General features: G+C 45.3%; 1 protein-coding gene across 1 annotated transcript in view; it reads right to left on the bottom strand.

Moving 5' to 3' along the window:
- Nucleotides 1–26,453, bottom strand: part of LOC143829250 (uncharacterized) — a 73,792-nt gene that overhangs the window by 41,482 nt on the left and 5,857 nt on the right. The window contains exons 3-15 of the mRNA XM_077319787.1: nt 25,624–26,192; nt 24,328–24,348; nt 23,439–23,498; nt 19,753–19,806; nt 18,639–18,683; nt 17,004–17,030; nt 16,511–16,555; nt 15,833–15,877; nt 14,662–14,715; nt 7,250–7,318; nt 6,792–6,860; nt 5,563–5,631; nt 466–534 (exon numbers count right to left, since the gene is read on the bottom strand). Coding sequence (XP_077175902.1) covers nt 466–534; nt 5,563–5,631; nt 6,792–6,860; nt 7,250–7,318; nt 14,662–14,715; nt 15,833–15,877; nt 16,511–16,555; nt 17,004–17,030; nt 18,639–18,683; nt 19,753–19,806; nt 23,439–23,498; nt 24,328–24,348; nt 25,624–26,192 — 1,196 coding nt within the window. The remainder of the gene's footprint in view (nt 1–465; nt 535–5,562; nt 5,632–6,791; nt 6,861–7,249; nt 7,319–14,661; nt 14,716–15,832; nt 15,878–16,510; nt 16,556–17,003; nt 17,031–18,638; nt 18,684–19,752; nt 19,807–23,438; nt 23,499–24,327; nt 24,349–25,623; nt 26,193–26,453) is intronic.

Genomic DNA, 26,453 nt, shown 5'->3' on the forward strand with positions numbered 1-26,453 from the left:
TGAGGTGGCTGGATGGAGACACTGAAGCAGTAGGTGCAAACTTAAATGGACTCCGGGAATGGTAGAGGACAGGAAGGCCTGGAGGATCATTGTCCATGGGGTCACGATGGGTCAGACACGACTTCGCACCTAACAACAACAACAAGAATACATTTAAATAGCTTTATGCATGCTTATTTGACAGTAATAAGCAACATGTACAGTCTCGGTTGTTGTTTTTCATTCCAGAACTTAACTTTCCCACAGACTCAAACAATTTCTATTTCACCTCACGTTCTGAGCTGAGATGTTCAAGAGGGCTTGGGATAGTTTATTGGGCAGCCATCTATCTGCAATGTTGTTCAGTGGCTATTGAAAAAAGCAATTCTTTATTTTGCTTCATTAGATCCTTTGTGAGAAGTATCAGTCACAGAGCATTCTTCTTTATTTAAACTGTAGACATTCCCTGACATGTTTACTGCTCACCTTCTCACCCTTTATGCCAATGCCTGGTTGCCCCCGAGGACCCTTTGGGCCATCAAAACCACGATCTCCCTATGGAAGAAAAGAAAGGTATGTCTTGGTTAACAAATGCAATCCATACTTTCATCTCAGCTCCCATTTAGTTCCGATGCAGCATTTGTCCTCTATGGGTTAGAACCAGAGTAATGCTCTGCACTCTTCCAGTTTTTAATACATGTGCTGTATTTCAGGGGTAGTCAACCTGTGGTCCTCCAGATGTGCATGGACTACAATTCCCATGAACCCCCGTCAGCGCTGGCAGGGGCTCATGGGAATTGTAGTCCATTAACATCTGGAGGACCACAGGTTGACTACCCCTGCTGTATTTGGAACAATACAGAGATTAGTGGACTGCATTTTCCAGTGACAGAACAGAACTTTCTAATCTCCCCCCTCCCAATGTAGCCCACTGATCTCCACAAAATGCTGCTCCCCAGAGAAATAAGGGACCCTGGGGAATGACATTGGAGGGAATGGCAATGGGAAATTGGTGGAAATTGTCAATTTAGTTTGGATCCAATACGGTGTAATCAGTACTTCAAAGATTAAGAATGTAGTGCTTGAAGTTATTTTCTTTTGTATATCAAAGAAGTGTTGTATATCAAAGAGCCTCAGGGGAGGGCAGTATATGAATGTAATAAAGAAGTTCCCCCACAATTATTTCAGCATTTCATTTGCAAGAGATCCCAAATGAGAGATGAATCAATATTTTGTCTTCTTGCCATTTCAAATGTGTTTGATCTAGTTTTGTACTTCGCATGTGAGTGGATGGGGGGGAAATTCAATGCACATCACATATAAACATGGAATCTTTGATGTACATAGACAGAAACTTTAATAATTAGAAAACTTAAGAACATAAGGACTCAGTCATCAGTCTTCCAGATTAAATCTTAGAATTAGTCACAAAATCTGAACATAAATACGCAGGATTCGACTCTGTTAATCAAATGCATGGAAGAAAAGATGCTGGGTTTTTGTACTCCACTTTTTACAACTCAAAGGAGTCTCAAAGTAACTTTTAATCTTCCCTTCCTCTCCCCACAACAGACACCCTATGAGGTGGGTGAGGCTGAGAGAGCTCTGAGAGGAGCTATGACTGGTCCAAGGTCACCCAGCTGGCTACATGTGAAGGAGTGGGAGAATCAAACGTAGCTCTCCAGATCTGAGGCCACTACTCTTTAACCACAACTCCAAGCTGGCTTTCTAGAAAAGGTTTTCCCTACCCGAAGGAGTCTCAAGGCGGCTTAGTCGCCTTCCCTTTCCTCTCCCCACAACAGACACCCTGTGGGGTGGGTGAGGCTGAGAGAGCCCTGATATCAGTGCTCGGTCAGAACAGTTTTATCAGTGCTGTGGCGAGCCCAAGGTCACCCAGCTGGCAGCATGTGGGGGAGTGCAGAATCAAACCTGGAATGCCAGATTACAAGTCTGCACCAAACTGATAGTGAGATTCTAGCATAGTAAGATCACTTTACTACTAGTTTACTATTGCTTTACTAACACTTTACTACTCCTTCACTACCACTTCACTACCACTTTACTAATGCTTTACTACTAATGCTTGCCAGATTAGAAGTCTGCACTCCTAACCACTACACCAAACTGGCTCTATGCATCTGAACTCTAGCTAAACCTTCCTGACAATGATCCACCCACCCCTCACCCTTTCTCTGCCTATATTATATTTGAAGAGGTGTGCTTACATACAAAAGCTTATATCTTGAATATAACTCTGTTGGTCTTAAAGTTGCCTCTGGACTCAGATTTTGTTCTGCTGCTTCAGACCAACATGGTTGCCCATCTGAAACCTATTTCTTCATGTTCAACCTGGCTGATCAATGATGGCACTAATTCTTTTCTTACAACCTACTGATTATAATATTTCTTTCTAATTTTCAATGAATTCCTTTTGATACTGCTTATTAAGAAGTGCGCAAGGTCTTCCAGTCTCTTTTTATCCTCACACCCAGTGGTCCCCAACCTTTTTATCACTGGGGACCGGTCAACGCTTGACAATTTTACTGGGGCCGGGGAGGGTAGTCTTTTGCTGAGGGACGTTGCCGTCACCTGAGCCCCTGCTCCACTTGGTTTCCCGCTGGCGCCCCTGATTTCCCACCACCCGCTGGGGGGCGCTGCCAGCAGCAGCTGCACAGTGCCACCCCGAGGAGGAGCCCCATCCATAGCGGCCGCTGGAGAGCACCAAAGGGGAGCCCGCGGCAGAGTGGCAGAGCAGCCCCTGAGGCAGCAGCCAGGGAGGAGGACATAGAGAACCTGCGGCCCAGTACCGACTGATCCACAGATGTGTACCGGTCACTGGGCCGGGGATTGGAGAACACTGCTCACACCCATATCAGGTAGGTTAGACTGATTCAAAGCCACCTAGTGAACCAGTTGCTACAAATTGGAATTCAGTACTCAAGAATCCTTGCAACATGATAAACGGCCATGGCATGTTGGCTCTTGCAGTGTTATAGTTGGTGACAGAAAATCACCACTGACTTATGGCGAGCCCATAGGGTTTTCAAGGCAAGAGTCTTTCAGAGTTGGTTTGCAGTTGCCTGGCTCTGCATCATGACCCTCACTGGCCAGGAATTCTGGTTTAGGGGAGGCACCATCTGGGCATGGAATGAGGATCACTATGGGTAGGCAGGTAGTTGTGAGTTTCCTGCATTCTGCAGGGGGTTGGACCTGATAACCCTGGAAGTCCCTTCCAACTCTATGATTCTATTCCTTGTTGGTCTCCCAGTCGAATACTGATCACTTATATGTGATGTGAACTTTCCCCTCCATTGGCATGCAAAATGCAGAACTGGATCAAACATATTTGAAAAGACAAGAAGAATGTCGATTCATTTCTCATTTGTGATCTCTTGCAAACGAAATGGTGAAATAGCGGGGGGGGGCATCTTTTGATATGCAAAAGAAAATAACTTCAAGCATTTCCTTTGCATTCTTAATAGTGATTACTTTGGGTTGGATCCAAAGTAGGTTGGCAATTTCCAGCCACTCTCCCTCCCCATTGCAGACCTCCCTCCCCCCAACTCTTCGTGTCTGCTTAGCATCTAAGATCTGATGAGATTAGGCTAGCCTGGGATATCTAGAGAGGTCAGGGATATAATCTGCCCAATACTCTAAATCCAATAAGAATTAATGTATGTAGGTAAAGAGAAAAATTCTGACATACTTCAATATAGGAGAAGCTGCCCATACTTGTTTCAGCTTCTATTTTTCTGTTCAAAGTGGTGTCCTGGCTAAATTCCAAGTTGTTAATTACATTTATTCTGCCTGCTTAAATCCCCAGTTTTTAAATTCATTCTTAACCTCAGTGCTGAAGCTGTGTATTCACAGGGAAGTGACTGCTTACTTGCATGAATGGAAGGGCTGCTGTTGTGTTTAAACTTTTTATATATACAACAGGTTAATGAAAACATCATTTTAAACTGTAGAAGTTTTTACTTGCTTGATTAGGCTCCTTCCTTAAATAACCAACCTCCTTGAATAATCCTGCCATAGCTCATTAAAGGGATTTTGTTGTAGGATTACTTAAGTATTATTTATTGCATGGCATGTGAAGTTTTAGCCAGAAGATCCAAGAACTGTTGGACACGGAGGCAAGGGAGGTTCAGAGGTAGCTTCCCATTTCCTGCCTTTGTGTCATGGCCCCCTAGCATTCCTTAGAACGGGGGTCGTCAACCGCGAAGGCCACGGTACTGGGCTGCCAGCAGGCGTTCCTGCCTCCCCCCCCCTCGCAGCGAGATGCTTGCCAGGTCCGGCTAGCTTCTCGCTGTGAGAGGGAGGGGAAGAGGCAGGCGTGGCTGGCGGCACAGCGGCGATGCAAACGGGCATGCGCGGAGCTGCTGCGCATGTGCGTTAGTGCCCCCTAGAGGCGAAAATGCACATGCGCGGCAACTGCGCGTGCATGTTTGCGCGCAGCTGCCCGCGTGCGTGGTTCCCAGGCCGTCGGCTCTCCCCTCACCCCTGGAGGCAGTCCCTGACCACAGAAAGGTTGGGGACCTCTGCCTTAGAGGAACTACCACCCAAATCCTTGGAAGTCTCCCAACCAAATACTAGCCACAGACAAGCCCTGCTTAGAAGATCTGACAGGATCGGGCTTGTTTGGGCTGTCCAGGTCAGGGTTTACATACATATAAAATACCTAAGACTCAAGTTGGATTCTCTATTGAGCCTTGGATCCTCACAGGCTGATTTTGGAGTAATCTCTCGCTGTCTTAGTCTAACATCCTTCATAGGGTTGTGGAGAAGATAGAAAGCAGGAGAGGAGAGTTCTTTGGGCTTCCACAGTGCTTTGGGTCTCCCGTTGGGGTGAGAGGCTTTTTCATCCAGGGTTTTGTGAAACCCTGGAGTTTTGCAATGGCCCCAGAAGGGTTTTGCTAATTGGGTGGGTGTTGATTAATTTTTAATCATTTAAAAATTAAAAAAATATTGGGTGATATGATCATATATAGGCATGTTGACCTACCCTCCTTAACTGGAGCCTAGAGATGCAAGTACTCTCATTTTAACTTAACTGGGGGGGGGGGGCGTGGTGACGGAGAAGCATACTCCGCCTTGTCCCTGTTTCTGCAGGTTCTCACTGCAGGCTCCCTTTGGTGAATGGAGTCTGTTTAATTGGGGTTTTATTGTATTGTAAACTTATAATGCTGTTTTATTGGGGAGGCTTATTGTAAACCACCACATGGTAGCTTGGTCCAGGAGTGGCAGTCAAGAAATCAAATTAATGCATAAATAAAAAATAAAGAAGAGCCCACTCGTAGTTAGCCCAGAGTGCAGGTATGGTTCTGTTCACAAATCATCTAAAAATATTTGTGCTGTCACTTCCTGTGCTGTGGGAGTGGCCTGGTGATGCGGCATCTGATGGGAGTGTCTACATGATATCACTTCTGGTGACAAGTGACTTCCATGGGTGTAGCACAAACATATAAAAATCCCAGCTCTTCAGATTTGGAAGTTACAGTGATGCGGTAATTTAAAAAAAAACCAAACCCTTTGAGGGCCTTCCCTTTAAATAATACACTCCTTAAAAATTGATACTTTTCGTACCTTTGGGCCTGGAAGACCCTCTCCTGGTGATCCTCTTTCTCCCTGAATACCTTGTGGTCCTGGAGGTCCCTAGGATAATATTTGTAGAAAACAAGATGTGAGTGAGAAATCATCATTCGTTTGACTCGGTGCCTCGTTGCAACCTGTCCCAAACTGCTGTCGTAATAATGCATTTGTGAGACATCAAGGAGAGAAATATGCACGGCAGACGTAACATGTTATGCAGAACTACACTAGCAGTTTCCCCCTCCCTCCCTTCCTCCCCAGTGTCCCTGATGCAAAAGGTTTGAAAAGACTTTGCTTCCAATGTGGGGTTTGCCCTTGTAATAATTCAGCCGAGCAATCAAACACGAATTCAGCTTGGATAAAAGCTAAGTACGGGATCACTTACGTGCTTAAAATTAAACAAGACCCCCCCTGCAGAAGTTTCCAAACAGACACAGTAAGTCAGTGCCTTTCCAAACTTGCCACTTTTTTTTACATCATCTTGTCTGATGAGGAATCTTCTGTGTGCTACAGAGAATTGTGGTGACACAACAGTGTTCTAGGATGTGCACACATGGGAGCCAACTGCAGTGTCGTCCTATGGATACTGAGAAGAAAAGCACCCCTGTGGCAGCCAAATGCTCCTTTTCAAAGTAGATGGTACCCCTAGATGCTTCCCTGCTTGACAGGACAGGCAGGGGGCAAAAGGGCAAGATCTCAGCTAACTGCTGCCAGCAATTGACTGTTTGCCCATTTACGTTTTCATTGTGGCCAAATGTTTCCCAAGCAATTCAATCTCAAGTGAATACAAACAAATCCAGTTACTGTTTATACTTGCATATATAAGAGAGAGGAGGGGGGGTTGATGGCCCATGAGGTCCCTTCCAACTCTATGATTCTATGAGGGCACAGGTGCACTGGTCCCCCTGCTATATCATTGCTGGCTTGTGAGCACAGCTCTTCAGCTAGGAGGTGGCATCCTTGAAGTCATTCCGTTCCCATTTTGCTTTCCAAATATTGCCAGTAACGGCGAGAGAGTATATTTGTGGGCACTGCCTCCTTGCACAGGCACCTTGCTCATGAGCTGGCGGTCACGAGGAAGCAGGGGACTAGGCTCATCTTTTCATTGCCAAAAGGAAGGGAAACTGAACCTGCGGGTACCCCCAAATCAAATCCCAACTTACACCTTTCCTTTTAGAGGAGCTTTGAGGTTCACCGCAATTTGCCATTAGCCGTATTCTTACCGGCAAACCTGGTTCTCCAACTCCCGGTGGGCCAACAGGACCTGGTCTTCCTGTTATACCGATATCTCCCTTCAGAAAAAGAAAAGATAACTCATGTTGGTCTCTGGACAGAATGTAGGTTGGGTTATTTTTTTAACGGGGCGTCCTCAATGATAAGCAAGTTTTCCCTAGGATTAATAAACTGTTTTGAAACACATCGACTGAAGCAAATGTTCAGTCTCAGTGCTGATAACTTTAGTGAAAGCTCCCTGTGAAGTGTTGGGTGTCTTGTTTTTAAAAAATGTTATGAGTGTATTTGAACTGTATCCAGAATACCTTTCAGGTATGACAAAGAAATCATTTATCCTTTTAAGTTTTTATCCAGTCATATATTATTTCAGCAGCTGTCCCGCCCCCCCCCCACCACACACGCACATACCGCCCTTTGTGAAGGAGGCTACATGATTGGCATTTTCTACCTTTGGGCCTGGCAATCCCACTCCAGTTTCTCCAGTCAATCCAGCGGGGCCAGGGAGGCCTCGTTCACCCTTCGGGGGAGAAAAGAGAATATTTGCTTTTAATTTCCTAGGCTTTTATGGCAAACAGACTTGCTTCTGTTTCCTTGGATGGACATGTTTACACATTAATATAAAGACATGGCAATTTATTTATTTAGACTTAAATTCCTAGACCGCCCCTCCATGGGGCCATCGTGAGAACTTGCACTGACATATTTTGCACCAGTTGTAATTTCTGGATCAAAGTCAAGGATAGGCCCATGTAGACTGCATTATACTAATCCAGTCTAGAGGTGACCATTGCATGGATCACTGTAGTTAGGTCTTCTGGGGCCAGATAGGGCGCTAGTAGCTTCACCTGGTGAAGATAGTAAAATGCTTCGCAAGCTACACTCATGACCTGAGCCTCATCTAGGGTCCAGACAGTATGGCCAAGATAGAAGAGCTCCAGTCATCATTTCTGTGCCATCTTCTTTGAGTTTCCAGCTGTGTTTCTGATTCAGTGCTATGTCTTGAAACTGGGCTCCCGTGGTTATCCACACAGGCATGGCTGATAATCATGAAATACTGGTTTCAGATTACACTATAGACTATAGAACAGCTGTCCCCAAGCCCCGGTCCAGGGACTGGTACCAGTCTGTGGATCAGTTGGTACTGGGCCGCGGCTCCTCCTTGTCCTCCTCCCTGGCTGTTGCCTCGGGGGCTGCCCTGCTACTCTGCCGCGGCTCACCTTTGGTGCTGTCTGGTGGCCGCCATGGCTGGGGCTCCCCCTTGGTGTGGCACTGCAGCTGCTGCTGGCAGCACCCCCCAGTGGGCAGCAGGAAGTCAGGGGCGCCGGTGGGAAAGCAAACGGAGCAGGGGCTCAGGCAGCAGCGGCAACGTCCATCAGCAAAAGACTACCCCCCCCCCCCGGGCCTCAGTAAAATTGTCAAGCATTGACTGGTACCCGGTGATAGAAAGGTTGGGGACCACTGCTATAGAACACATCTTACCTCCTAGTAGATCAGCAGCTCTCCTCTTGACACCAAAAAATTATTGCCTTTTTTAAACAATCTGCTTTGGCCCTTAATGAGTACCAAAATCTAGATGATGGGGCAGCTATCCATTGTACCGAACAGCGCATCCTGTACATTGACTCCCAAGTCCTGTCTGCAGATGCCCAAAAACCCTGCTTGAAAATTTTTCTACATCTTGGCCATGTATAGATCAGTGCTATTTCTCCACACTCACCGACCCTTTTCTGAGATGCTGCTTTATGTTGGCTCAGTTAAATCTACTACCAACAGCCTGGTCAAGAGGCAGATGTACTCATATTCCTTATAATGAACGACTCTGCTCTTGCCAAGCCAACTCAGTTGAGTCAATGACCCATGTCCTGCTTTATGGCCTTACACACTCATCCGCTCCCATGAAAAATCTTACCCGGTTGCTGAAAACAAAACCTTGGCACTCTGATGAGTTATTAACTCGCTATCTGCTGGAAGATAAAGATCCCCAAATTTGACCAGCTGTAGTTCGCTTTCTATGTAAAGCTTTTATCCTTATAATACAGATTAACTGTATGTATCTGATTTGTGCTGAACCATCTTAATTCTGTTTTTATGATGACATGAAGGGTATTATGAGTTTTGAGACCTGAGCCTCCATAGAAAGGGAAGCATCAAGGATCACCCCAGATTCCTGAAGGAGCTTTGCAATTAACTTGTAAAGAATTTATGAGAAAAATAAGCTGAGAAGGGAAAGAGAATTCCAAGCTATGGTGCTCTGTTTAATTACTTATAATTCTGTCAGATTGTTTTGCATGATGGGAGGTTAAGAATAGTGAAAAGTAACAGGAATGATGAGGGAGAGACGTGGATTAAAATGGAAGGCTAGAGGAGAAGGAATTGCCCCCAACAAAAAGAATTAGAGGCAGCCATGTGTCTTTATTCATGCGTCTGTCCCATTCACATATAAAATGAACACAAAAGGGAAGCCAGGCATGTGCAATAATGGACATAAGCAAAATAAATACCTAATTGAAAACAAAATAAGTTCATCACTAATGCAAAGATTCAAGATTTGGATCCAAAAAAGGGTTTCCATGGGTGGAAGGACTTGCATTCTAGAAAAGCCAAGCTGGTAGCTGACATCCCTGAGAGTTTTAGGGATGGAGCAGGAGGAAGAAATAGCATAGCGTGAGTTTTGGAGTTTTCAGGGAAGACCAGGGAGTCCCTTGACATGCTTACATCACAACTGGATTTTGGGACAGACCTGGTGCCATGCATTTCTTGACATCCGTTCCACCCCTGGATTTCCTTCCCATGGCTCTAAGGATCAGAGATGGAAAGGTAGGTGACACCAGCAGGAACCCTCCCTCCAGAAGCAGCCACCTGGTAAACCTACTTCACCCACATATCATGACTTTTTTGCCTCCCAAAATGTTGTTCCTAGTATCTGGGGGAAGGTAATGGTCTATAGCAGTGGTCCCCAAACTGCGGGCCGCGGCCCGGCGCCGGGCCGCAAAGGCCATGGCGCCGGGCCGCGGCTCCCTCTCCCCGCCCCCCCCCCGCAGTAAAAAACTTCCCAGGCCGCAAGCTTGCGGCCCGGGAAGCTTCTTACTGCGGGGAGGGCGGGGAGAGGGAATCAGGGCCGCGGCCCGATCCACGGGTGCGGCCCGCGGGCGCGGCCGGGTGCGGCTCGCGGGCGCGGCCCAATTCGCGGGTGCGGCCCGCGGGCGTGGCCGGGCGCGGCCCGATCCGCGGGTGCGGCCCGCGGGCGCGGCCTGCGGGTGCGGCTCGCGGGCGCGGCCGGGCGCGGCTCGTGGGCGTGGCCCGCGCGGTCCCTGCGGGCGCGGCCCGATGCCCTGCCGGTCCCCAGCCTAATAAAGGTTGGGGACCACTGGTCTATAGCAGGAAAGGGAAGGTAAGACGGTCATGCTTCATGGTTGGAAATAATTCTGTTTGCAGAAAAACTCTGTTGGATTCAAACCCACGTATCAAATGCATGAAGATGCCTTATACTGTAGCTTATACCATTGCTCCACCAAGAACTGTATTGCCTACTCTAACTGGCAGAGGCTCTTCTGGGTCTCAGGCAGAGGTCCTTTACTTCAGCGGTCTCCAACCCCTGGTCTGGTGACCAGGACCCGTTTGTGGATCAGTCGGTACCGGGCCGTGGCTCCTCCTCGTCCTCCTCCCCGGCTGATGCCTCGGGGGCTGCCCTGCCACTCTGCCGCTGGCTCACTGTTGGTGCTCTCCAGCACCGCCATGGCTGGGGCTCCCCCTTGGTATGGCACTGCGCAGCTGCTGCTGGCAGTGCCCCCCCAGTGTGCGGTGGGAAATCAGGGGTGCCAGCGGGAAAGCAAGTGGAGCAGGGGCTCAGGTGGTGGCAGCGACATCCCTCGACAAAAGACTACCCCCCCCGGGCCTCAGTAAAATTGTCAAGCGTTGACTGGTTCCCAGTGATTAAAAGGTTGGGGACCACTGCTTTACATCACCTACTGTTTGGTCCTTTCCACTGGAGATGCTTTGAACTGAACCTGGGGCCTTCTGCATGCCAAGCAGAAATTCTTCCACACTGAGCCCCAGCCCTCTGTCAATGGCACACCTGTGAGTGTGGTAGGCAGGTGTGTTTACTGTCTGAGCTGTGGTCAGGAGGAAATTGAATGCACACTGGGTCCAATTTCTTTGAAGGATTCTGTTCTATAGGGACCCCTGCATAGGACAGAATGAGCATTCACCATGAAATAATAGAAACTATTAGCATGAATCCAATTCTCACAAATCAATACTGATGGACTGTTGTTGAGAGAAATGCCCTTAAAGTGAAATTACTTTCTGCTGCATTGAAGGTAACATTTGTGTCACATGAAGCCTTAACGAGATGTTTACGAGTTTCCCTTTAACGATTCCCTGCGGCTTAAAGCCACACAAAGCTTTAAACGGTCTGAAGTGCCTTGAAGGAGATTTTTGTTATGAGGAATGTCATGGAAGGTTTGCCTTTCTAGTTGGACTTGACATTTTCCTGTTAAACAGCAACAAAGATCTTGATTCTTTTCCTTTAGATTTCTCTACTTGTCTTGCAGAAACTCTTTGAGGGTCATTTTTAGTACTGCTAAAATGGGTAGCATAGTCAAAGTGTTTTAAAGCAGAATCTACTGCAGGCATCACATTTGGAAGGCCTCAAGTTTGTTTATGTCAGGTTTTAGTAAAGTCCATGTTTCTGATCCATATAGGAGGATTGGCAGGATTAGTGTCCAGAAGAGATGAACTTTGGTCTTGAGAGAGATGTTCGTCTTCTTCCAGAGGCACCATTTGAGTGTGGCAAATAATGATGTTGCTTGGCCAATCCTATTGTGGGGTTCAGTGGTAGATTACATGTTCTTTTCTTTCACGCGTGAGCCAAAGTATTTAAATTCTTTGACTTGCTCAATTTGGGCTCCATTGAGGTATACGTTTGTTGGTGATCCATCTGTACTTATGACTTTGGTTTTGTCCACATTTATTTTTAAGCCGTAAGACCAGGCGATGCAGGCAGTGTCATAGAGCAGGGGTAGTCAACCTGTGGTCCTCCAGATGTTCATGGATTACAATTCCCATAAGCCCCTGCCAGCAAATGCTGGCAGGGGCTCATGGGAATTATAGTCCATGGACAACTGGAGGACCACAGGTTGACTACCCCTGTCATAGAGGATGTTAGCAGCCTCTGCATCTGTAACAGCAAATATGGCACTATCATCTGCAACCATTAGATCCATCACAAAGTTGTTTTGGCCATATGGAACTCCACCCCTATTCTTGAATACTTTTCTTTCTGCTTTAGGATGCTTTGGGCTAATCCTGCGTTGAGCAGGGGGTTGGACTAGATGGCCCGTATGGCCCCTTCCAACTCTATGATTCTATGATTCTATGATTCTGATAATGGCATCAACTATGATGTTAAAAATTAGGGGAGAGGCCATATCTCCTCGGCACACTCCAGTCTGGATGGTGAACTCCTCTAAAAGCTCATTTCGAATTTGCACTTGGCTTGTTGAACCATCATATGCTGTTTAGAGGAGTGTGATTATTTTCAAGGGCACATTTTCAGTTTCTAGTACCTTACCTAGAGAAGGCCAGTGGACATAGTCAAAAGCAGATTTGAAGTCAATAAAGACAAATCTCTTTCTGCACCTAATTCTTTCCTCTGCTAGTTGTTGGATGGTGAACATTTTATCAATACAGCCCCGACATGGCCTAAATCCTGCCTGCTCCTCTCTACTTGTCTGTTCACAATGTTTCCGTAGCCTTACTTGTATTATCTTCATGAACACTTTGCTAATAACTGACAAGAAGCTGATGCTATGGTAATTCTTACATTCTTGGTTGTTGCCTTTCTTCAGGATTGGAACTATGATGGCTTTCTTCCATGTTGATGGAATGCATTCTGAGCACCATATGAGTGTTAAGAGGGTGTGGATCTCACAAAAGTACTGCCTTCTTCCTTAATATTATCATTTGTCAACTTACTTTTACCAATTAATCCTTTGAGGGACTGATATATTGTTCTGTATTCATGCTTGGATGTAGCTTCTTCCAGGTCTTCAGCATTATGATTCCAGTAGGCTTCTCACTTCTCTTTCATCTTCTCTCTAACTTTTTTGTTCAGCCTTCAGTACTGCTCAAAGTCAACATGTTTGGCTCATTTACGTTTTTCTACAAGGTCTATACATTCATCGGAAATGGTGTTCGGCATTTGATTGGTGGACATAAAGAGGTGGCACATTCCATGATGGTTTCTGAGAGCTCCTTTTCATCTATAACCAGATCATCTGATGGTCCAAGAAGTGCAAGTTCATGCATTCCAGGTGGTGATACAAATTTATGATTTTGGTGTCATAAGTTATATTTTTCGGCTAGTAGTCCACTTCTCACCAGCACCCTATTGCTGGTACATCGGCTGCCCTGGATGTGATAGCTTTATTTTATTTATTCGAATTTCCATGCGGTTCCTTGCCTGGTCTCCCTGATTTCCCAGTTCTGGTCACCTCAGCAGAGTGACCACCCTCCTCCTTTTGCAGCCGGGTTTAGGACTGTTCTTGGCGGATTTAAGAAATGAATAGGCTAGGTAATATCTATTTGTGACTGCAGATAGGATTGCACTCTAGGTAGGGCCTGGAGTGTTCCTAGAATTACAAATTATCTCCAAACTACAGAGGTCATTTCTCCTGGACAAAATGTCAGCTTTAGAGTGTAAAATTCTATGGCAGGGATTCCCACCAAGGGGTCTGTGGACTCCCAAGGGTCTGTGGGAGCTCTGAAGGGGGTTCATGGGAACTCTGAAGGGGGATTCATGGCTTTTCCCCTCTGCCTTAATGAACTGGGCCACAAACTAGGGAACCAGCAACTTCTGTTGCTCCCCTTTCTCTCCCCCGGAGCATGAGTGTGTTCTCTCATGGTTTCTACGCCTGGGAGGGAGTAGAGCCTGCATGCCTACACCCACTTTAAACCACCTCCTGTATCTCCCTCCACTCAGCCCTCCTCCAGCCTGTCTATTAATATGGGTGGTGATGTCACTTCCAGTGACATGTCACTTCCAGGAGGCATGGCAGGGTGGCATGGCCAGCTGGCACCACTTCTGGGGCTCCTCAAAGCCTGAAAAATTATTTCAGGGGCTCCTCCATAGTCGGAAGGTTGGCATTGCATCTATGGCATTGCATCTCTGCTGAGCTCTCTCCCATCCCCAAACTCTATCCTCCTCAACCTCTCTCCCAAATGACCAGGAATTTCCCTACCTAGAGTTACCAAACCCTAGTAAAAATGTAAGATTAGACCCAATCATCAAGCAGGAGAACTAATAGGTTTTTGTTTTTTAATGGTACCTCTTGTGTTTTCTTTCAGTTTGCTTGTGTTTAAGTCCACGAGGGTTAATAAACAGCGAACCTGCTCATGTTGCTTCAACCTTCCCCAATCTCACCATTATGTTTTAAGTAACACAAAAGATAGTGGTCATGATTTCTAGGTATGCTTCTCAATGACCGTTCATGCACTGGAGGTTTCATGCTGGATATAAGGCTGGAGTTTTAGTCGTGGCAGGTTGCCCCACCTATTGCTGCACCCATTTGGGGGAGCATTTGGCCCAGTGTACCACATCCGCCCCCGATTTTTGTTCTTGCCTGGAAGCTGGGGCAGTGAAGTTCCCAGTGCATAAACAGTCAATGAGATACAGTAGACTGGGTCCTATAGATAGCTGGATTTGTTTGAGGAACTTCTCTGGCTCCTTCCCACCACCCCAGGTCACTTCAATCCCAAGTCTGCGTATTCCATTTTGTATGAGGAAAAGCGATGTGTGAGAAAGGTTATGGATATTGTCTGTTAACATTGAAGAAACAAGCTAATGCTATGGAGTCTTACCTTTGATCCTTGCACTCCTTCAGGCCCTTGATCTCCAGGCAACCCTTGGGGACCCTGATGAAATGTGAATATTTGATTAGAGCAGGCTTTCACAACCAGGGTTCCACCCTGGAAGGGTTTCTCGGATGGGTGGGAATTAATTAATTTTTTCATGTATGTTAAAAATCTGTTAAACATTTAAATTATGATATGATCATTTATGGGCATGTTGACCCCCCTCCCAAAATGGAGGGTCTGGAGGGGGTGGGGAGGGGAGGGGCCCCAGGTGGGTATGTATGCAGCTATGCTTCCCAAACATATTCTGCACAATTGCATCGCTTCTGGGATTTCTTGAATCCTGAAGAATGTTTCTCAATTCTTTCTCTACAGTAAGAGAAACTTAGATTAGAGATTTTTGCAATTGGAAACCGAACATGCTTGGATTTTTTTTTAAGTGCAACTGATTTACTGTTGATCTATACAACCTTTTCTTTTCTTCATTATACTCTGTGAAGTCAGTGACAATATTTGGTTATATTCCTGAAAATTAGTTATGTTCTCTGTACCCACCATTAAGGGGTGCAGTAAGGTAATTTTTAGATGCTGGGTTTAATGGTCTTCTGGGGGCCCCCTTTTGGATGTTAATATACCCTGTATTGGAATACTTAATGTTATGGTGTATAAGAAAGAAAGAGAAGAAGCTCCTGTTGGGGGTAGAAAGTCATATAGGAATGTGGGTCTCTACCTTCTTTCTTCTGCTAAAGTGTCACATCCTTGTATGTTTCCCAGAATGCCATTCTTAGGTCACATCTGCCTTTCTGGAAGCTATAAACACTCTATCCTCCCTCCAGTCACGTAACTGGCATGTTCTGTCTCTCCCCCCCCCCCCACACACACACACTTAATATGGTAGAATAAGTGGGGTGTGAAAAATTCATGGAAGTCAGGTCCCCCAGTGGCTATTAGGTATGATAGCTAAATGGAACCTACAGGCTCAGGCTGAGGGCATCTGTCAGACTATGGTGGCAAACAGGATACCAGAATGGATGAATTATTGGTCTGTTCCAGTAGGTCTCTTTTTATGTATCCATTGTTTTGACCCTTACACAAAAACAGCCTTTGTTCCAGTTTTACCTTGTTAAACTTAGCTTTAGATAAGGACAGGAGAAAAACATGAAACCTAGGGTGTTACCTGGAGACCTCGGAGTCCTCTCGGACCACCTGGACCTTCTGGGCCCTGAAGGGAAAGTAGGGGGTAAAAAACCTCAAGTCCTTTTTGAATTTGTGCAAATCATTTAACATATGATAAAAAATATAGCAAGTCAACCCCTAGCAAGAAAACACAGTAAAAAAACATGCTAAGGACCATTGAAACATGGGCAGAAAATTTCATGTATTTAAAAATCCAATTCACATGATTATGCTCTGCCTAGACCTCACAGCAAAGCTGTCCCAACTTCCACAAGACTTTCTCATTCTGTTTGTACAGTCACCACACTACTAGGGCAGGATTAGGGCTAGCAACCTGTAGCTCCCTGGGGGATGCTGCACTTGAGACCTAAATTAAACATGACATTTGGCATGAGTCGGATTGGGTTCCTGCCCCCCATCCCAGCCTGATTCTGATCTTTTCACAGTCAAAGGTTACTTTGGAGATCCAAGGTTCCCAAGCATTCTGGGGGCCAGGTTAGTTTGGGACCATGGTACAGGTGGCAGAAGTGCTTCAGTCTCATTTTTTTGAGCTGAAACTGTCCCCAGTGAGGGCCCGAATTTGCCTTGCTCAGGGCTACACATACGAAATCAGTGCATTTATGTAAACCCTTACAGTAGAATCCACCTCCCGGTAAGGATTCAAAGGATAGTTACTCACTCGATCACCTTTTATTCCTGGCGTTCCACATTCACCTCTTTCACCCTTGGATTAAAAAAAATACATCAAGTAATGGAATCATGGAATTATAGAGTTGGAAGGGACCTCCGGGGTCTAGTCCAACCCCCTGCAGAATGCAGGAAATTCACAACCACTTGCCTACCCACAGTGACCCCAATTCCATGCCCAGATGATGGCCCCCCAACCAGAATCTTGGAAGAAATTCAATTCCTGATCCCACAGTGGGAATTGGAATTTCCCTGGGCATGCAAGAAAGGGCCACAAGAGCCAAGCACCAACATAATCCCTTCTGCCTACGCACTTAACAACAACAACAACAATAGGATTTCTGTGTTTTTATTCTCAATTATTGCATGTAGTTACTACCTATTTAATATGTTAAGAAGTGTTTCCTTTACAGCCAAGAAGTTAACATGGCGGTATCAGTTACTGCAGTCGACATTGGCCCAGGAAAGTGAAAAAGGTCACATACCTTTTCTCCTTTGTATCCCGACTTCCCCTTAAGGAAAAAACAAAAACAAAAACCAAGACATCTTTATTAAATTAAGTACTGACACTGTTTCTAGTGTGGGAAATTTGGGACTAGTATGAGAGAACAGGTTTGTTGCTTTGAAATGTTTAGCACGCCCTCTGAAGACTCAATCTGAGTAATAGACCAAATTGATGTTGCGGCTGAGAGACACTCTGCCATCTCAGGTGAGACTCTGTCACAACCTAACCCAACTCTCAGAGTTGCTATAAGGACTGAATGGAAAGGGGACAACCATCTATGTTGTTTTGGGCATCTCGGAGTAAAGATGGGATACAATTAAATCAACAGAGACTGACAGATAGACCAGCATTTCTTTGTTGGCTTGAATTTGGACAACCAAGGCTTCATTACACAGGGGTATGCATGTGTGTGTGTGTGTGTTTGAAAATCCCCAGGCTAGCTTTTCCATGAGAGGCTGTTTCAGATTTCAGAAGAGTTCTGTTTTCCTAAACAATAACACCTGCACAGAGGAAGAAAGCATTGTTTTACTTTCTGCTTCAGGTATAAAAATGTCTAAGATTGACACTATAAAGGTCCATTGCATGTATCATTGGCCACCTATTTCTTTCTCAGCTTCACTCCTGGCACAGTCTCTGTAGAACTTTACAGCACTAGTCATTATCACAGAGGCACCGTTGAGATAGTTGTCTGATTGAACCGCAGTCGTGGATGTGATTTGGGAACCATAAGCCATTTCAGCCTCATGGTCAACAGTTTTGTGAGTGAGTAGTGACAAAGGTAGACCAGGATGTTCAAATGGCTCAGGAGCAAGCTGGAATAAGCCGCTCCTGAGGTATTGGCAATGCCGCATTGCTTAGTCCTATTTGCCAATGGCCCACAGGAGCAACAGCCCTCTGGGAGTTTTCCTAGCCAATATTATAGGTGTTTATATACCCTAGGTCAGCGGTTCTCAACCGCCGCCATGCCACGACCCCAACTGCAGTGGCAGTGCACACGTACACGGGTGCATAACAATCGGGAAGTGGTGTAGAAGTGGCCAGTGCCATGGCTCTACCACCTCTGGCTGCGCCCACCTCCGCCCACCTCCAGCCACCTGCACCACATGCCGCTGCCCGCTGCCCGCCGCCCCCCGCCACGGCAGCCACCAACCTGGCAACCCTGCAGATGGGGCAAGATGACCCCAAATGGGGTCGGGACCCAAAGGTTGAAAACCACTGCCCTAGGTACTGATGAAAGATCTGTTGTGTTCAAGATTCAATAGCATATAAAGAATATCTCACAGGGGGCCTCAGAGGAGATGTGTATTTAGCATAGTTAGATTAGGAACTTCCTGATGCTTTTCAGTTAATCTCCTCCAGTGTCCTGATTGGCTCTTTGAAGACTTTATCCTCCTTTGAGCACATACTTCCTCCCTGCTTGCCTCCAGAACAGACTGCATTAAGGCAACAGAACAGTTAGCCCATTAGGTCTCTCTTTTTCTAGATAAAGTGTGTTTCTCTTCTTAATAAAACTAATATTTTAAGCATTTTCCTCTTTGCATATTTAGGCTCTGTCAACAGGTACATTCTCCCCAAATGGAGGACTGCAAAATAGGAAAGAAAAACAAGTATTTACCTCTGTTCCGTCTCTTCCTGGGATTCCATTTAAGCCTGGCTCTCCCTAGAAATATAAAAGTGTTTTACTTTAAATCTACTGAAGTTCTTCTGAAGTTGAAAAATTTACTCTATATATCGTTTGATTTAGCTGGGATGAATTCTGTATTACTGGAGGGCGGGGGGAGAGGATGGTAAAACAGATCTTCCAGACCAGAAATAGTATCATCCTCAAACTTCTGAGGAAGATATTAGGTTCCATTTATAAACTTGTAACATGATTTTCATTTAGGTTGACTTTTATGCTGTCGGGCCAAATGAAATGATATTTGGGATCCATAGCTGGATTATTCTACATGTAATTTAGTGGCGAAAAGCAGTCACATAGTCCTCAATATGGATGGGGGAGACTGTGCTGGGGAAGGAAGTTCTTATTCCCTTCTCTCCATGCCTTGTTTCACTGATCAAAAATACCTTTCAGCCCTGGTGGGGAAAAAAGGGATAAGTACCCATGATTCATGAGCCTCTTGTGGCGCAGAGTGGTAAGGCAGCAGACATGCAGTCTGAAAGCCCTGCCCATGAGGCTGGGAGTTCAATCCCAGCAGCCGGCTCAAGGTTGACTCAGCCTTCCATCCTTCCGAGGTCGGTAAAATGAGTACCCAGCTTGCTGGGGGGTAAATGGTAACGACTGGGGAAGGCACTGGCAAACCACCCGGTATTGAGTCTGCCATGAAAACACTAGAGGGCGTCACCCCAAGGGTCAGATGTGACCCAGTGCTTGCACAGGGGATACCTTTACCTTACCTTTTTACCCATGATTCTCTTTTCCTCGCTCTCCCCCTCCCCTGGTTGAGGCTAAAAGTGGGCTGAGGTTTTCAGTCAAGGACATGGCAGGGGGAGGATTTAATTGCTGTCTTATCCAGTACATCATCCCAATCCATATCAGCCTCCTGTCCCACACAATTGCTTTTTGTTGTAAGCCGTTTGGGAGGGGTTCACAATGTCACAGGTAGTTTGGCCTTTAATTTTAAACTCTGCCGAGTGCTTAAACAAAGTTATATTTCAGCACTCTGCCTTCCAAATTATAAATCTGAACACCAATAAATATTTGATTCAAATCTTGTATATCATATTACCTTTGCTCCCTTTGGACCAGTAGCTCCGTCATCACCGGGGCGGCCCTTTTTACCCTGAAAACAGAAAGCCAATGAGGGAAAGTTAGGAAATTGCCCTAGATTCTTTGTTGTATCTGCACATTACATATATGGGGTCTCAGTAGGGTTCCCAGACCAGGCAGCAAGTGATTGAAGATGAATGACAGCAACCAATGAGAAACCGAGGGAGCAAGGACATCGGGGGGGGGGGGGGAGCCATCAGTGATTGCATAAAATCACTTTCAGAAGAAAAAAAAACCCAGATGTGATGTCAGTTCTATCTAGGAAGTGCTTGGTACACTATGGTTTTATCACAGAGTTTCCAGAGTAATATGATGTCACTTCTGGGTTTTCCCGGAAATGACGTCATGCCGGAAGATTGACAACCATTTTTTTAATTTTTCTCAGAGCAGTGGTGGGAAATAGGAGCAGGGGGCGGGGGATCTCCTTCCTGTACTGGGGGACTGGCTGTCATACATCTTAATTTGTGTGGAGTTTACATTGGAACATATAAATGCTATAAAAAATTGAATGTAAGTTTCCCCACCTGCATCAGCCACTCACTGCAAATGCCCAGAATGGGCAGAACCTACAGCCATCTGTCAATTCCTTGTTAACTACTGCAGCAGCAGCTGCTTTTAGATTAAACCTCTTCGTGGCAGTTGTGCCAAGGAATTACCCTGCATTTGAACCTCACTAATTTCCTCCTAAAGGATAAAAGTATAAAAGTGTTGAAGTCGATAAAAGACTTGATCAGTTCAGTTTCAGCTGTTAATAAAGCAATCCTCAGATCCTAGCTACACTCCACCAACTTTGGCAACTTTGTGTCTGTCTTCCATGGATCCTGAACGGCTCATCCAGTGTCCCTATGACAAGAACCACCAGATCAGAGCCTGCAGGTTCCTCTACCATTTGCTGAAGTGCAGAGAGAATAACAAGAAGATCGCCAAGGAATTAGTAACATGCCCTTACAATGCTCGTCATCGAGTCCCTAGGCAGGAGCTCAACTTCCACTTGACCACTTGTGAGAGCAAAGTGTCTCAGGAGTTGGAGGGAGTAGCCTCTGGTTCTCACACCAGGCCCACAGAAGTCACTGACTTTCAGTGTCCCCCATCCCAAGAAGATTGGGAGGCAGATGCCGAGGAGTCTCCTGCTCGCCTTTTTGTCTTTGGAACTGGCTACCTGAATGAGGGGACCCAGAGTACAGACTCTTCTTCTTCCAAAAGTGGTATGAGAGGCATCGACAACAGGAGACTCTGAGCGAGGACTGGCCAGCAGCAGTGGCAGCGATGGACGGAACCTTTTCGAGTTCACAAAATTGTTTTAAGTCATCCTGACCCCATTTTTTAACATTTTAATCCAGAACCCAATCTGAATTTGTTTTAAGCTGCTTTTTTAGAAAAGTAACTTCCTGTTTGTGTCTTTTAAAATAAATAAACTGCATTCTCAAAAGAAAAAGTGTTAAAATCAAACACTTTTATACTTTTATCCTTTAGGAGGAAATTAAATGATGTAACCAGGAAGAAATATAAGTGCCCAAGCTCAAAAGATACTTATTGTACTTCTGAACTTTAACAAAAATATAAAACTTCCTTTGGCTAGTATACCCATCCATACAGTATCTTTGTTGACTGCTGGTGGGTGCCATTCTCAGGTTTTTGCTAGAAGAGAAGTTTGCCTTCATGAAAATGTCCACCTCCCCCAATTTATAATCTTTATTTTAAAGCAGGGGTAGTCATTTGCTGGCAGGGGCTCATGGGAATTGTAGTCCATGGACATCTGGAGGGCCGCAGTTTGACTACCCCTGTTTTAAATTTTGCACAGACTTTTTCTAAAGCAAGAAGGAAAATGTTTAGCGGATAATTAATATGTTTATGTTTCAAAAATATTAAGAGGCTGCGTTTTAAGGCAGAATATTTTGTTATAATACAAGCTGGCTCCAGTTCCTTACAACATGCAAAACCTGATCTTCACACACTCATCGGGCAATCTGCCACTGAATTCTACAAAACTGTCTCCCATGAAGGTATGCAGCCATATTGCCCAGGGCTATGCCAGTTAAGTTTGCACTAGATCCCATTTCATTCACTGAGATTTCTTCCTGAGAGAAAATGTAGCCTCAGGCCTATTTCACATACTCAGGAGAATGAGGCGGTAGAATGAGTCATGCCTCTTTATGTTGGCGTTTCCCAACACTACCAAGAGATTTTCTGTCGCAGTGACTGGGGATTTGGAGAGGATGTCCATCCTGGGTGATGCACTAGACCAGGGGTAGTCAAACTGCGGCCCTCCAGATGTCCATGGACTACAATTCCCAGGAGCCCCTGCCAGCGTTCGCTGGCAGGGGGCTCCTGGGAATTGTAGTCCATGGACATCTGGAGGGCCGCAGTTTGACTACCCCTGCACTAGACTGCCTCTCTAGTCTCCATGGGCTTTACCAGAGAAGAGGGGTAGCCAAGCTGTGGCAATATGCTGGCAGGGGCTCATGGGAATTGTAGTCCCTGGACATTGGGAGAGCCTCAGTTTGGCCACCCCATCCACAGATACTAGGAAAAATTCCAGAGCATCAATATTTGTAGGTCACTTTCCTCCCATTTCTCAACTCCTTGGGGGGCAGAAAATTGGAGTGGGTAATTCCCCATCTTGGACAGGTAAATGGGAGGCTTGCTTTAGACTGCAGTTAGAGAGGTGTACTGTGGTTTTCCCATGGTGATTCAGTTCAGAATATCTGCTTTACATTTTTAAAAATCCCAGTTTCAATCACCAATACTTCCAGTTATTTTTTTTAAGGTCAAGTAGTAGAAGCTGCAAAAGGCTTCTGCCTTAAATCCTGCAGAGCAACTGCCTCTTTTGCAGGAAGTGTCTAATATAGGCCCTTTATGCACCTGTTGGATAATGCACTTTCAGTGCACTTTAGAAGTAGATGATCCTGTTCTGCACAGGAAAATCCAGCTGCAAAAGTACATTGAAAGTGCATTATCCAACGGGTACATAATTGGCCATAGAGAAGCTTTTCTGAGAATGGTTCTCTCCCTGGAGTCGGAAGCAGTATGCACACATCTTATGCATGGGTTGGGTCCAAAAGGTCTTCAAGTGGAACTTTCCACAGGACAAATTGTTCCTGGTGTAGGAGTGCAATGCGGGAATCCTACAGTATGAAATAAAAAACTGGCAAAAATGTCCCCTCCCCCATGTGTACGGATGGGCTTGAATTGGCTCATGAATTCTGACTGGTTCATAGTTCATGAAGCAATGTTCATGAATTGAGGAGCCACTATGATCTTCCATGAATTTTAAGACAGTTTGTGGTAGTTCATGTACAGCAGAAATCAGGGGTTTAAATGACTCAGAGCTATTTAACTTCCTGCTTTGTGCTCCCTGGGAAAAGCAGCCCGGAGCAGAAAGCAGGGGTCATGAACTGATACAAACTGGTTCAATTTGCAAACCAACCCACTAGTTCATATTGGTTTGTGGTTTGGTTCCACAAACTGAACTACAAAAATAAGTTCGTGTCCATCCCTACTTGTGTGCATACAGAAATGCCTTTCCACTTGCAGCAATGGATCACTGCCTTTGTTTATGTGTTTTATCAAGTATCCATGGCCAATTAATAACTGTGCATCAAAATCCTCATTCACAGAAGCAAAATTAGTAAAACTTCCACTTACAGCAGGGCCAGGCAGACCCCTTTCTCCTTTTTCACAGTTACATATGGGAGGCAGAGGACACTAAAGAAAAATACACACACACATTAATCAACTTTATATAGCCAGAAAGATGTAATTTTTTTTTACATAAACATAAGATGAGGCATGCAGATCAGATCAAAGGCCCATTAAATCCAGGACTCTATTCATTAAGTATACTTTATACTCATACATACAACTATGAAAGGTATTTTGGGAGATGTTTATATTTTTTCACAGTTCTGCAATTAGGTTTTGACTTCCATACCTCTGTTCTTGCTTCTCTTTGCACAATGTAGTCAAAAGTTATATTTTCCTTTCTGATCTTGCTGTCAATATCACATACATGTAGATATGTTCATGATATTCCCATACTTAGAGTCTGCTTGGAGCTTTCCATTCAAACCTACTTTTTATTGATGTCAACCATTTGGTAAGACACTTTCCCTGATAATTTTCTATTAACCTACCTAATTCATTTCCAGATATTCTGTTCCATTATCACAATGTGTTCCCAAGAAGGCTTATATTATCTAAGCCCATGGACTTCAAGGGACTAAGCGACATATTATAATCACTAATGCGTAGTATATGGGTTCCCCTGTTGTTGACTGAAGCGATCAGACACCTGGTATGAGGGAACTCACTGGCCAAATGTGCCCCAATCCAGGCCGAGACCATGACACAGGAGAAGGGCCATCAGCATCCTCTCTGTGCTGTTTCCCTGACCTGAAATTAGTACATGTGCCATCACTGAATGGAGGCAAATAGCATCTGGGTCAGGAGTATTGGGGGGGGGGGAGGCTGACCCCTTCTCCCATTCTGTAGTCCCCAATCTTCTAAAACAAAAAGAAGAATCTTGAGTACTTACTCCTTCTTCTGCCAGATCTTTCTGTGGGGACAGATATTTCAAGCAAAATTAGTATTGTTGATAATACAGCACAGCATTTTATAAAGAATATATATTTTATACGCGATAGCTGTAAGGCTGAATTCCTGAAACTTATTACTAAGTGGTTTTCCCTACAGCATTGAGTTAATGCCTTTAGTGCTCTTCTCAAATCCATGGGGGTCCTTGATTTTATCACTGTGCCTGAAGCATATTATAAGAGCATTTTAATGAAAAAATATGGCATGTCATATAACAGATGGAAATCAATAGGAAAACCTTCAGAGCTTCAAATGGGCATTACTGCCTGTTAGACACCAAGCTTCTAAGAGAAGACAGGCCCATCCAATCAAGTCTCTACCCAAGGCTTATCTATCCAACACTGCAATTCTAAACAGAGTCACACCTTTCAACACCCATTGCTGTTCTGCTAGGATTGCTCTGAAAATAGCATAAAGGTAAAGGTATCCCCTGTGCAAGCACCGAGTCATGTCTGACCCTTGGGGTGACGCCCTCTAGCGTTTTCATGGCAGACTCAATATGGGGTGGTTTGCCAGTGCCTTCCCCAGTCATTACCGTTTACCCCCCAGCAAGCTGGGTACTCATTTTACTGACCTCGGAAGGATGGAAGGCTGAGTCAACCTTGAGCCGGCTGCTGGGATCGAACTCCCAGCCTCATGGTCAGAGCTTCAGACAGCATGTTGGCTGCATTACCACCCTGCGCCACAAGAGGCTCCTGAAAATAGCGGGCTTTAAAAGGAGTAGGAAATAATAGTGCTATTATTGTGGGGGTCTGCTATTGATCCAGAGGACTTGGATGAGATGCTCCTAGACCAGATTACAAAGTTCTCAGAGAGACAGGACCTAGTGGTCATGGGAGATTTCAGTTACCCAGATATCTGTTGGAAGACCAGATCTGCTAAAAATGAAAAATCCAACAAGACAAGTGGGGAAGGAAGTAGAAGGATAAAGACCATGATAATCTGGGCTGAGCTGGACCGTCACTAGCTACAACCTGCATTTTGGAGCCTTTCTACTGAACCAGAGTGGGTGGTAACTTGGATTTGCTCCCCAATCCAGCCCTAAAGATGCCACTGATTATGAGTTTCCTGTCAGGTGCCTGTGTTATTTTTAGGTATATCAGTAACAAGAACAACAACAACAGCACAAGGTGACAAAAATTACATAGTAGTTACTTGCAGCACATAATACGCTTATGTACCATAAGTGTTGCATATACTTTATATAGCTGCTACTTAAAACTTTGTCTCTTCCTACCATTTCATTGAGAATTCTCTCCACAATTCCTTTCTCTTGCAGATTGAAGACAAACCTGGATGCGGGAACACTGGCCAGAAGCCGAAGTTTGGCAGCATTAGCCACCTCCTCAGCCACTCTGGTCATCCCCACCGTGAAGAACACGATACCTTGATGCTTAGCATCAGCAGTAGCTGAAAAAATGTCCGGGTTTCTTGGATGGTCCACTCCATCTGTCAGCAGCACGGCAACTTTCACGCTACCGTGAGTCCCTTCAGTCATGTATAGTTGTGTGAGGTTGGTGATAGCATAAGTAGTGTAGGTTCCATGGCCTATGTAGGTGATAGGAGCGATGCGGGCTTTAAAAGCATCCGGGCCCTTCCAGTCTCGGAAGGTTTGCTCTATGAGGACCGTACTACTATACTGGAGTAAGGCTGTCCTCCAGCTGAGGGTACGTCCAGAGGTGAGCTGCAGTCCTTTCATTCTGTCCACAATCTCCAAGACAAAGGTTTTCTGCTGTTCGTGGTTGAAGTTCTTAGCACTTTCCGAACTGTCCAGGAGGAAAGCCATTTCCAGAATGCAATCTTCATCTAGAAATGACAGGTCATCAAATAAAGACATCATTAGTTATATATTATTAGTTATATTAGTTTGCTTTAGGATGCTCTGGGCTGATCCTGCGTTGAGCAGGGGGTTGGACTAGATGGCCTGTGTGGCCCATTCCAACTATATGATTCTATGATTCTATAAAATTAGTGGCATGGTGATAGGATTTGGGTTGCCAGCTTTGGAATGGGAAATGCCTGGAGTTCTTTGGGAAGGAGCTTGAGGCGTTTGGGGAGGAGAGGTAC

Source organism: Paroedura picta, chromosome 2, assembly GCF_049243985.1.
Source record: "Paroedura picta isolate Pp20150507F chromosome 2, Ppicta_v3.0, whole genome shotgun sequence".
Taxonomy (NCBI): Eukaryota; Metazoa; Chordata; class Lepidosauria; order Squamata; family Gekkonidae; genus Paroedura; species Paroedura picta.